Source organism: Siniperca chuatsi, linkage group LG1, assembly GCF_020085105.1.
Source record: "Siniperca chuatsi isolate FFG_IHB_CAS linkage group LG1, ASM2008510v1, whole genome shotgun sequence".
NCBI lineage: Eukaryota > Metazoa > Chordata > Actinopteri > Centrarchiformes > Sinipercidae > Siniperca > Siniperca chuatsi.
Window position 1 is genome coordinate 20,126,880 of NC_058042.1, and position 13,095 is coordinate 20,139,974.

At 40.6% G+C, this 13,095-nt stretch overlaps 1 protein-coding gene across 6 annotated transcripts in view; it reads right to left on the reverse strand.

Moving 5' to 3' along the window:
* The window catches only part of kiaa1549lb (KIAA1549-like b), a 112,497-nt gene extending 99,702 nt beyond the window's left edge, over nucleotides 1–12,795 (reverse strand). For 2 of the 6 annotated variants that reach the window (XR_006377467.1, XR_006377468.1), the window contains exon 1: nucleotides 12,014–12,779. Coding sequence is in view for 3 of the 6 variants with exons in the window: in XM_044190338.1 (XP_044046273.1) it covers nucleotides 12,014–12,233 (220 nt within the window). In the remaining 3 variants the exon portion in view is untranslated. Of the gene's footprint in view, nucleotides 1–12,013 lie in introns of all 6 variants that reach the window. The other 4 variants (XR_006377469.1, XM_044190338.1, XM_044190365.1 and 1 more) reach the window with 4 other exon arrangements.
* Between the last annotated feature and the right edge of the window lie 300 nt (nucleotides 12,796–13,095).

A 13,095-nucleotide genomic window follows, 5' to 3' on the forward strand; every position in this document is an offset into this window, starting at 1 on the left:
CAAACAAAGGCCTCGGCATCATTCTCAACTCACCACAACACCACAGGGCCAACGGCTGTGGGCTGTCATGGTGGCCATATAAAATCCTGCCATCATGCCTTTAATGAGTGTGTGCTCATTTCGAAGATATTTACACCAGGGTGGTGGTATGTGAGCTATAGATACACAGCGATCAAAAGTATGGAGATATGCAATTAAATGATTTAGAAGTAATTATGTAACTCTATTTCAGCTGAGTAAAAAAACAAACATCTAATTAAGCAAGTTAATTATAACAGCTGAGAAAACAAAGAGCTCTTAGAGGGCATATTCAAAGTTAACAGAGATGTGGAATTTAAAACTATAAAACCTGGCTTTTCAGAGGCGGTCTTATATAAGTGAATTAAGAATTTAGATAAGAGAGAGGAGTTTTTGTTAAAAAGCAGCAACAGAGGTGAGACCTGACAGAGAATAAAGAACCAAATGCTCAGCGGACAGTGGAAAAAGATTTTGCTTCAACATCCAGACAGAATACTGGAATGAAGATTACAAAATAAATGGATAATACATTCAAAGTAGTTTTAAACTAAGCTGAGTCACTATGTGATCTATGTCATGATAAAGATGTTATAACAGCTAGTGATTCAACATCAGCAGAACCCGTTGTAGCATTATGGACAAAGATCACTTCAGTTTATGGTCCCGCACTTTGAGGTAGACAGCTCATCAAGGTTTGTGACACGTGTTGGGCAATGAACTTGTTCAGCTGAAGGGAAGGAAGGCAGAACTAACGATGTATTCTCTGTTTCAAGACAAAGTTATATTTTGCAGTGTTAAAGATGGTATTACAGAGAGATAAATCATTCTATAGCATTACATTTGTTATCAAAACAAGAATATAAGGGGAACGCATGCTGGATCTTTTAAACTGATTTTCTGCCCCAAAGCTGTATATTTTAAGTGAGGTCCCTATGAAGGCCATCAAGAGATGTAACACGTTCTCTTTAAAGTACAGCACTTTAAGCATTTTTAACATTCATTTAGAGGTTTGGATATTCACATTTCAGAGTAGATGGTAAAAAATGAGCTTTTGGAAAACAATGGTCCTGATTAGAAAAGGCTTCTAAAGAGCAACACGCACTGGCAGCATATGATCACTTATTTTAAATGTCAATATAGCTGATCAGTACTCTTGTCATTAACCTGTGTGACTTTGCCGCAGCACACTGTTCGCCTGCTTTACAAGTGACATAACATAAACAGCGTTTTCAGATATTGTAGACGTAGTCTAAGCTAATGTTGTATCTCTATGCCAAACAGAAAAGTGGGCTCTGCCACCAAAAAGAGCCGCATGGTCTCAAAAGCTTTTAAAATGAACAAATACATATATTCACTTGTACATATTAGAAGGACCCCCCCCCCAAAAAAGTCAAGTCATGGCTCCACTTCTTTTGAAGCACAGGATTGAGTCCTCACTTTTTGTATAAGGATTTATATGGGCTGAAAACATTAGTTGCTAGTGGAAAAAGTAAATCTTCTAAGAGATAACTTTTAGCAAAACCTACAGATAAGACACCTCCTCTGTGCTCCTCTGGTTGTGTGAGTCAACCAGAACTCCACATCAACACTTGGACCGAGTCTCAAAGTTCACAAGTATAATGGAGTCAATATATTATTAAAAATGTTTTTTCCTCACTTGTCAGAAAATACAGCACTTAGAGACTGTTACTGAAAATGCTTAATGCAGAGAACAGAGGACATTTTTCAAAATACTAAAAACTTGTCTACTTCAAGGCATTTAACTGATTCTACTGGACGCCATTCAAGATGTGGGCGGACAAATAATACAAACTGTTGGAAGTGTCAGAGTTCAGATGAGGCCATCTGCTATGAGAACGTCTTCTATTTCAGATTTATTTTTTTGGCAGAAAATTCATAATTTAAAACAACGCTTACCAGTCCTCATTTAGATTTTTGACGAGGATTATCTATTCACTCACAGTAGCCCACTGTGGTGCTGCAGATTTATTCCAGATGTTTAATGGTGGGCAGACAGATACTATTAAGAGGATGGACGTCCCCACGGGAGCCATCTTTTCAGAAATGGTTTATCCAGCAAGGCAAGGTAGCCTCCTTTGAGCAGGTTTCTTTCAGAAATAGAAATAGGACAGATCAGTACATATCAAGATGGGGACATTTTTCTGATGTGCATCTGTGGTGTCATATGAATTAAAGTAAAATTGTATTATGTTCTTTAGCTTTTTCCAGAGTTTCTTTCATGAAATCGACATCATAAATGGAATTAATTGGATTTTGTGATGTAGTTTTTCTTTGTCATAATATATTTTCCCTGCACTCTCACTCTATTTTTTGTCTTTTATGTGTGCAATTTATTGTATGTCCACTTATTAAAACTTTTTTTTTTTTTTACCAGTTAGAATCTACCTCTTACTCCAAAGAGTGTCTGTCTGTTCATATCAACCCTAAGCTGCACTTCTTTGTCCTTCTTCCTTGCAGACTTACTTCTTGAATTAGATAGTCTGTCATTCTTCTCATTTGAACTTGGACAGTTCCCCATCCCCACTATGACAATGTTTAGTGCGCACAACTTAATGGGTGCCATCCATGACTTGTAACGACGTCTACTGTCAAGGAGAGGCCTGTCTCCTAGGTGACAATATCATTACTGAGATGTATGTATAGCATGAGGTACCATGATCTAATCCTATGGACACACTCTTGACCTTCACGGGCAAACATGGAGTCAGAAACGCACACACACAGTCACACTCTAAACTGCATCTCACTGATATTGCACTGTGCAGTAAAATCGTGTATTTGGTTTGTTTGTTTGGTTGGTAAATGAAAAACAGAAACATTCATTGTTGTAATTTAATTACTGAGCTCTAGGTCTCCTGTGCAATATATCAGGTCTTATGCCGCAGTGTATTTCAGCTTCAAAAATATTGATGCAACACACTTGCTATTAAGAAACAAATTGAACAGCTAATGCAGTAGCTGTATAATTTAAAAACTCTTAATATTAAAACAAAAGTAATGCTCCCTCTCTGCAGCCGGTTCAAAAGTGCTGAGACACACGCGCAAATACGCACATGCTGGGACAGTCTCCGAGGACAGACTAATAAGATATCCGTGAAGGATGAAGGGAAAAAAATTCTGAAGCTCACATAGGCATTTGCTACAGATGGGTATGAGCTGAAGCATGTGCAAAGGCCTTGTTTTTGTGTGTTTGTGCATATGCAAAGGGTTAGTTCTCCAGAGGCAGCGGAGCTACACACTCAGATTATCCCAGTAATGAAGTGGCCTGTGGGGAACAGCCCGTCTCATTTTAAGACTTAAGGGATGACTTCAGAGCACTAAAGTAAAGGCATAAATCAAACAAATGCTACGTGGTGTAGATTTATGAATGTGCATAAAAGTGAGTGCATTTCTATATGTGTTGGGGTGGGGGGAGCAAAAAATAAAAGAGTACCGTCCATGATTTGAAAATGTATGACACATTTTAAGGTTTTATCTTTACACGACTACAGTTCAATGCATTCAACTTTCAACACTGTATGTCTCACAACATACCCTATTTTAGTTTGTGCAAGGCTTTACTTCCAAATGTGATAAGAGTGAGCAAAGCACTAAAACCGTTTCTATATTCTGTCAGGAGAACATTTTTAAAGTCCTAAGACATCTTGATTACTGATTAATAAGATAGGCTTCTAAAACTGTTGAACATTTCCTGAGTTCATCTTAGTCCTCCCCAGTACTCTTGATGCTTCACTGACGCTGTCATCGTTGGCTCTACTCTCAACCTGCTTCACTAAAGCTAGAAATCAGAGAGCAGAGAGAGCCCCTGAATCTGTGATGCCACTGGGATTTAAAATCAAAGGCTTCTCTATAGACTGTGAGTGGGATGCTGATGTTTCAGAGCCATAACATACTACAAACAGCCTTTCTCTGACTTGGGCTGGGGAATGCTACATGGGGTCACTTCATGTGCTGAATCGGTTGTGAGCAATGTCTAAGACTGATGCACTGATATTGTTGTTTGTTATGAAATTAATATTACAATATTGAATATTTCTCCAATATTGATATACGGATATCACTATATGGCCGGAAATTGCATGTAAAATCGCATATATATATAGTAATGATAAAAAGGATGGTCAGTGCAATGAACTGCGTTACACTGTTATGCATTAAATCAGAAAAAACTTTAGTTTTTAATCATCATCATGATGCGATTCTATTGTAAGTCAATAGATAATGAATTATCCCAGCCGAGCCACATTTTCTCTACAATCCAATTAGAGCACACACACACAAATGGCATACTCACATTTACATGACAATATGAAAATGCTCTGATAGTTGTGGTCACGAAAATTCTCAGACCGAAAAAGGGGTCACAGACTAACAATGGACCATTCATTGGTAATTTTCTATATTAACATTGACTCAAACGTCTGCATGTCATGTGAAAGAGGTTGCTTGCAGTAAAAAAATAAAAACCCACAAAGAATTATAAACTCTAAAGCTCTGCGCAGCTTTTTAGCTTCTTTTAGCTAAAGTTATTGTTTTCGTTTTACAGCCACAAATTTACTGTACAGACAAATCCTGGTTATTGGTAGAAGTAGACACATCACCGGATATTACACTGTAATGTATGTAAAGGTATTCGTTTTTTTGAGACACCTTTGCGAAGAAAACTTTCCAGGAGATCCTGAAAAACCTGTTATATGTTGAAAATATGGTCTTCAAATGGCATTAAAATAAAGGTTATAGTCTACAAAACTAAATGTAGATCTACTAAATTGTGTCCAGTTTTAACAGACTGCTTTCTGGGCTGTGCTGTTAGCAGCTGCTCCAACAAAAAACTTGGGGGGAGGGGGTTGATTCTGAGCAGCTTGCCGACAAAGGACCGATCACGAGCCGCAAAAGACAGAGCGATCTTCCTACATGGGACCAAAGGTGAGCTGAAATTCCACTTTTACAGTATCATGTGCTTGTAATTTTTATTAAATTATGCATTTCTTCTGATTACAATGCGAGAAATCATGGAGTATGATTATTAAGATCATAGCACATAATTCCTATTCTTTTACCTACGAAATCTCGAAATATGTCATTATTTGCTCATGCTATGGGTGGCTGATATATTGATTACTCATAATGGCATTTGGAATTTGAGAATGATAATATTGGTGTGAGTGTACTACATTGTCTACTATTGTAACGTGTTAGATACTTACACCTGTTTTAAACTGAGTGTACTTGAATTGCATTCATTGCAAACTGTCCCAAAACTATTGATTAGGCTCTATTTTTCTTTACTTACTTCTTTGTCCTAAAAGGGGCACATTTATGAGATGAATAGTTGTGAGAAAATCATTACTTTTACAATCCACTAGTTATGTAGTGGCACTGACAAAAATAGAAATATTTCAGTGATAACCTGAATGATTGTGCTATCTCAACACCGATGACCTGTTTGTTTGCACCTCTGACGACATGGCGGATTAGCCACTGCCCCCAAATACCCATATGTGTGTGTGTGAAAGAATAGGTTTAACATTACTTACTCCACACAGCATTTTCATATCCAGAAGCGGTACATTAATGTTATTTTTTTTACCTGAAGCCTGTTTCATAACCAATTTCAGACTAGTGCTTGCAGACTGAATAACTTCCACATTAACACACACTACCTTCATCTGACTGCTGACCGTGATTAACCCAAACATCAGTGCTTCTACTGTCAGTCAGTTTCCATTGCAGTAAAGGCAACAGCGCTACAGATTGGTCCACTCAAAACAACCGTGTTTCCAGAAGCTCTGAGTACTTATTTTTAACAAACAAGCTCATATAAACCCACTGTACATCACTTGCCCAGCCCCAAACAACAGACAAAGTTAGCTAGTGAAGAAAATTGAACAGCTAGCAAGCTACAGACCAAGATAGTTTTAAGTTGGTGCAGCCCAAAACAGAACAAAAAGAGTGAATATGGGACTTGTGTTCCTCAGGTAGACAGAAACACGACTCCAATGGGACAATAATGTTGTTCTGTGTCTGCTAGATTTGTAAGTAGGCAACTGTTTGCTAGCATGTTAGCCATAACACCATTATAAAGCAACACTGTGTCAGAGCAGTGTGTTTACCAGCTTGTTGTAGAGCTCTGCCCTACAGTGGCCAAAAGCTGATAAATGCAGCTTAACTTCCAGTAAGAGTGCAGAACATTGATTGTGTTACAGGCAAAAATAATAAATCAACAGGATTTAGTGGGTAGCTAGAGTTTCTTGCTTGTATGCGTTGTGTGAGTGTGTGCATGCACACTTTGCTAGCTGCTAAGCATGTAACATTTTGAAGGCTCAGTGTAATGAATGTGTTTGTATGTCTCAGTGATCTCACATTCCCTCCTCGAGCGGTTCAAAGGGATTAGCTGAAATGCCACAGTCCACAGAGGCATCTGAGTGAAAAAGCAAAGCCTACAGCTACACTTAGCATTACACTTAGCATTTCCGTTTGTAACAATAGTAGACAAAAACTAAATATGATACAATGACAGTGACGCCATTAAATGTGACTGATGACCCCGTCTGTGAAGAGGCAAATCTCCCTCTCTCTCTGTACGTCTGTCTAAATCCTGGTCTGGTCCAGCCTCATTCATTTCTGGTAAAAAAAAAAAATCTTCTTAAATTTTAACTTCCATATCTTTCACTTTCCCATGAAAAGTTACAGAGAATGACTTCACTTGATCAAACATGACAAAGACCACCAGAGTCGAGGCCCCATCTGTGGCTCCCCAAGAGGTGCACCTCTGGAATGGCTTATAAATGACACTTTAAATACCACGTTCAAGAACTTTTAAAGGCCCTACACCTACACACCCCTGTTCGAGCATAACCCGACCCTTACGGTGAGACAAATAACACCTTTATCACCCTTATTACTACATGAAGTCTGGTGTAAATGCTAAATAAACATCTGCGTTTGGTTCATTGGGTGTGTCTTCCCTGACTGAATTACTAGTCTTTAGAAACAAGTTAAGCTAAAGAGATATTCACCAAATTGCATTTTCAACTTTCTTCTTCTATAAAATAGGGTTCTTGGAAGCCAAGTTCCCAGATTTGTTCTTAATATGTTCCTTAAAATTAGGATAACCTTATACATTAACTTAAAATTGTAGTATCCCTTTGTACACATTTAAGATGGGTTAAGTAAACCATTAATAAAGCCAGCCCCATTACTGACCCGAAGTGTTTTCTAGAGTGGCAATTGACAATTTCTGACCACAATTTATTCTAAAGTTGGTTAACAGGTTTGCATTTTGATATAGTTTTAACATTTTATTCTTAAAGGTCACACAAGTGGATTTACATTTTTCCTTTGCTTTTATATCTTTGTTACTTCTGTCAACTAAATTTGAGAGATTTATTTGACACAAAACAAGCTGTTATGTATTCATTCTGAAAGATGGAGGCAATCTGAAGAACATAATGGAGAGTTGCTCTTTAGAATCTGACATTCCTAAATTTCCCAGAGAATCAGGCCTCTCATGCTGTCTTCTGCTGTGGTCCTGTGTGATGCGGTGTGATGAACAGTGGCCTTGTGCGTAGCAGTGTGGTGTATTATACAGTGTGTCCCAATAAATCAGGCAGCATTCTGTCCTTCCTCAAGCAGCAGCAGAGCCAAGCCTTTGTCCGCCATCAACCTGCACCAAACCGCCAAAACACAGAGAGACAGACGAAAGAACAGAGAGGTACAAAGGCACAGAGAGATACTGGAGGGAAACATGGAGATAGCTCATAACACACACACACACACACCCACACCACTAACACAATATTCCCTGATTGCACTGAAAGATACAAGGGATAATGCGAGGCAGATGGTCCACGATACTAATTAGAAGCCTGTTTGCCTTTCTTATCATTACATCTATGTGTTGTAGAAGTGTTGCCTGCTTTGTTTACAGCGGTGACAGAGAAAAGACTGCAAACCTTTTGACTTTCTTTAAGATCTGACAGAAATAAAAGGAGTCCTGTGAGTAAATTATAGCAGAGATGGATAACTGAATGTTCTTTTACTCAAAATGATTGCGAGTACTAATATATATTTTTAATTACTTGATAACACTCGTGTTTCTGCCCTTTTAGCATCTTCATTTATGGCACTCCAGTTGTTGCATAATGCTGAACACAACTCACAGTCTCCCTGTCAAAACTTCGGCATAACATGCAAAAGAAAACAGATGGAGAACTATGAGTAGAATATAAACAACTTTTTTTTTAATTGACTTTTCAATTTGATATCTGTCTGCTCACAAAGACAAATGTTTGCATCGCCACTGAGTGCAAATCAAATGAAAGACTCACAGAGGCACAGCTGAAGCTCCATCTGAGGAGAAACCATCTATCTTGAGTGCGCGCACACACACGCCACACACGTGCACATACATCTTAAGCCCTCCTGACATGCTTACCCACAACATAATTAACTGTTGTACAGTAAATCACTGCAATGAGGTGAAACAAGGGAAATAAACAGGGAAGTCAGGTCCTCTATGTGCTCCTGAAAACCCAGAGCTCACGCAGACAGGTCATCAGACCGAGCGGTGAGTCATGGTTGCTGTTTTTTAAAACCAATTCCTGGAAGTTATTTTAACATTAACCATCCTGACAGCCCTGGAGAAAAAAGCTAATCTAGACAGAGGGAAAGAAAACTGCAAGATATTGAACCACACATAACAAGAAAAGCCACAAAAGCATGTTGTGATGTGCGTCTCCCTGGTCAATTGACGCACGTTAACAGTCATTTTATGGGTAAAAGCCCCAGACTGCATTGCAAATAGGAAATGGCTTTGAATCTTACTGTCATGTCTCCTTTCAATGAATTCCTAAGCAGAAAGTGATGACTGGCAACAGCTCAGGGATAGCATCTCATACAGCAAGAGGTCTGCGAGGTTAACCCCTGTCAAAACCAAGCTGTCAGCACTCATAAGCAACGGGCGGGTTGTGGTAGTAGGAATAAACAGAGCTGAAGTCAGGGGGAAAGTCTTTTGACTGTGGACAGACCAAAGATGCCTTTGCTTAGCTCGCTCTTCTGTGTCCTCAAGCTGCTGCCGAGCATAATTTCACCCGCTGCGTTAATAAGAAAGCAATAAACCAGACAAGAGATCCTGCCAGTTAATTAAAGATCAATCTAACAGCATGAAGAAGCTTCATCTTTGCAGCCACATTACTCAGGATACCCACACCACACACTGCACCCTGTCCTCTACCCTGGTGACTGCTGAAGGGTTTAAGGGGGAAATGGTTATTGTTGGGCAAAGATTGGCGTTCCCATAGAAACCACATGATGTACTGATTCTACTCAGGAGGAAGTTGTGAGTCAGGATATTACCAGCCCAGAGCAATTGAGGATGTTTCTCATTCAGTAAATCTCTCTCACACACACAAACACACACACACACACACACATATAGCCCGTCTGATACTGGATTTTTGAGGCTGATACTGATATCGATGTTTAAAAATGCGGTATAGATTGACTGTAATTTTTTTATACAAAAACAAACAAACAATCTTGATAACATCCCTTAGATTTAAAAATATATATATATTTTTTTAAGAATTGTGACCCAGATACATAGTGAGCGGGACAATTTACAGTTGAAAAATCTACCTGTCAATCTCCCTTTGTACTCTCTGGTGGACAAACTCTAAGGGTGACACAAAATTATCTCAAACCTAGTTTGGCATTTCTGTACTGCAATGTCTTCTTACTTATCTGCCTACATATACAGCCGATACTGATGTATCTGCAATAAGCTAATATCGTGTGGTATATCTGCCTGGCTCATTTATCGGCTAGCTCTGGTGTTTAGTGGTTCAACAGCCAACATGACATTGAAAGACTTGGCAGACTGCATTTGAATGAATTTGTGAAGAGATATAAAGGAGGAGGAGTGGAAACTTCAACTTTGTTATGAATTATTTATCATTTATGATTTATTGTCTATCATGGTAATCATATTGTGTGCTTTTGCTAAGACTGTGAATGGCGATTAATAACTTTGTTGTCTAATATAACAATACAAAAGCAATTACTAAGTCAGATTTCCTCCACAGTGAAAGGCACAGCTCCAGTTTGATTTCCCATTACCCTGTAGTCCAATATGATGGACATCAACGAAGCAACTTGAAATCCTGATTTGTTTTGGCTTTCTAAAGGGTATATGTTGAGCTCTTTAATGAGGAGATTTTTTTTTTTGTTTTAGTAAGAGTTGGGAGAAAATGCATGACTGAGACACAACAGGACATCTCTGTTATGAAAATGTTATGTCTTTTTGAATTTGTGGAACTTTACATAATGATTTGTCATGCAACCATCCTGGATGTTGTTGCTGTCTTGTGAGCCTATATGCTTGCAGGACACTTCAAACAAATCAATAAATCAATTAAAATCCAGAGACTAGTGAGGAGAGGTGCTCCTCCCCCTAATGTACTGAGTTACATGACAAATTTACAATGAAAAAGATACGCATTGTGACTATAAGAAAACCCAGAATCATTGTTTTGGAGCTAAGAGTACATCCTTCATTTTTCAAACCAGTAATACTACTAAAAGACAGCACACAGACTATTGTAAACACTCAGTCAACCAGTGTAAAAGACACAGAATCCAACACTCACTCCCTTAAACCAGTTCTCATATCCACAGTGTCTTGACCTACAGTCTATGGTCTTGACGTACGTGAATACTAAAAGTAATGGTATGCCCCTTTCACCCAATATGCACTGTATAGCTCAAGTTATAGCTCAGGTGCTGCTGGGCTCATGTGTTTAAGAATGGATGTGCTGACTGTGAGAAGGCGGGGGTGGAGGTGGGAGGGAGGCAGGAGGAGGAGACTGCTACTGTAGCAGTGCATCAGCAGAGGTGAGACCGTAGCCACCACATCACAGTCCGCAGACTGGAGAGAGGTGATGGAGCTGCTGTTAGATACACACACTTAACACTTGCAAAGAACATCTTGCTTTTGCTCTGTTTCCATTTGTGGCCAAACCAGAGTGTCTCAAAGCCATCCTTACTGAGGTGGTGTAAACAGTCACATGAGAGAAAACACTAACTGTCTTCTGCAGTCAAGCCTTTTGTTCAAGCGTTCATGGCTGAAGCGCAGCTATGTCGGACAGCCTTGCTCCAGCTGCCTCTCATGATGCCAGAGACAGACAGACCTACAGTGGGCTGTATGTGTGTCATTAGTGCTGACCCAGATGCTCTGAAACACTGACTGCCCTGTGACTGCATTGCATTCCCAGAATGCGACTAATGCAACTCCCTAAATCTCATCACAGACAATGATAACGTTTAATAACCTCTGTCATGGAAATGCAGCCAACAATATTGCAGAACAAAGGGGAAGTGAAGTTAACAATGGGAGACAAAGTTAAGGTTGTGAGGTAGCTCATAATTAGTCGAGCTGCAGAGGAGAAGCAGGGGTTGAAGGTCTGTGCAGCGCAATCTGATCAGAGACAAAAGAGTAGGCTGGCTTCAGGCTCAGGTGGAAAGATTAGTGGGTTAGAGAGAGAGAGAGAGAGAGTTACATCACATAAAGCGAACCCTGCGCAGTCCAGCATCAAGACCACCTTTCTCACAACATAGCATGTCAGTGCGGTCAGTGAAGAAATTAATCCTGCATGGGCATACCCCCTGACTGCGCGAATTCCAATGCAACAACAGCCCTCTGCATGTCACAGCATTATGCAAAGAGCTTATAGGTGCCTCGACCACAGATAGCAAGCTATTCAGCCGACCACGGCTCCAAACATACAGCCTGTGAATCATGCAAGAATTGTGCGGATTACAAAACGCTGCCTGTGTGAAACAAAAGACCCATTTCCCAACCAACAATGTTCTAACTCTTCACAATGGGTGTCACTCGCAGTGCAGCCTAGATGTGACAGAGGTTTGTGCAACAAACCAGCATGTGTGTGACCAGATAGCTCGGCGGTGTGCTTACCCTCTGCGGCCAAAGCGCACCGGACAAGAAGTAAAAGCATTCCCGCAGACAGAAGACAGTTTGCAAGCATCCCCGCTGCTCCGGCTCGCCACCTGGTCCTCAAACACCTCCCCTCTCCTCCGGCATCCGTCTTTGGCGGCGAGCACCCACCGGGTTCCGCTCCCCCGGCTCCCACCACTTTGGGGTGACCTGTCCGCCGACTCCTCAAACCGGGAGCCATATCCAGTGGATAAGTTGCTGAAGTTTCGGTCGTAAATAATACATTGGATCAATCCTCGTGTGTGAACGGGAAACACAGCGGTCCCGCGGTCTCGTCGTGTGTCCAGGGCTGGAGGGGGGAGGAAGCGGCGTTGAAGGGAAATTAAGGAACGCGCCCTACCGCTCCGCTCCGCTCGGTCCACCCATCATCGCCGTGTGGCGCAGGGCGGTGCGCACACTTTGCCAAAGGTCTGACATTTAGCTGTTGGCGGTAAACTGCCTCATACAGACCTGCACCAGACGGATGACAGACATCGGGGGTGTGCTCGGGTGACGTTTAGCCACAAACGTAAGGATACGGAAGCCGGTGGGTGGGTAATTTAAAGTCTAACACCCCCCAGGTCAAAGTGAGCAAATTAGCCTCGCTGCTGTTAATTGTCGGGAGAAAGTCAAGGCGAGCAGTCTGCAGGACGACCTCTGCTGGGCGAATGACACCACAAAGAACTCCATATGAAGCAGAGTCCATTTTAGCATTGTTTACGCATACGGTGGATTAATATTCAAAAGGGCGACATTATAGTTGTTCTTTACCTCCACTAACAGGTATGTACAGATGTACAGTCCTGAGGGCTACAGTAATTGCTACCTGAATATCTGATTGTGTAGATACAAGGACGGCTGTAGTACCTCCGTACCTCCACAAGATGTCAGCCCAGACCCAAAAAACACAAACGAAAACTATAGCAGATGAGACGAGATTAAGGCCCCTGGTTTTTGCATTGTAAGGGCTTCAACGATTTAATGTAAAGTCAGACAACCCCCATGTGACAAGAATTCATCACAAATAACCTCTTTTGAAAATAATCTTGACTTTTGGTGTATAA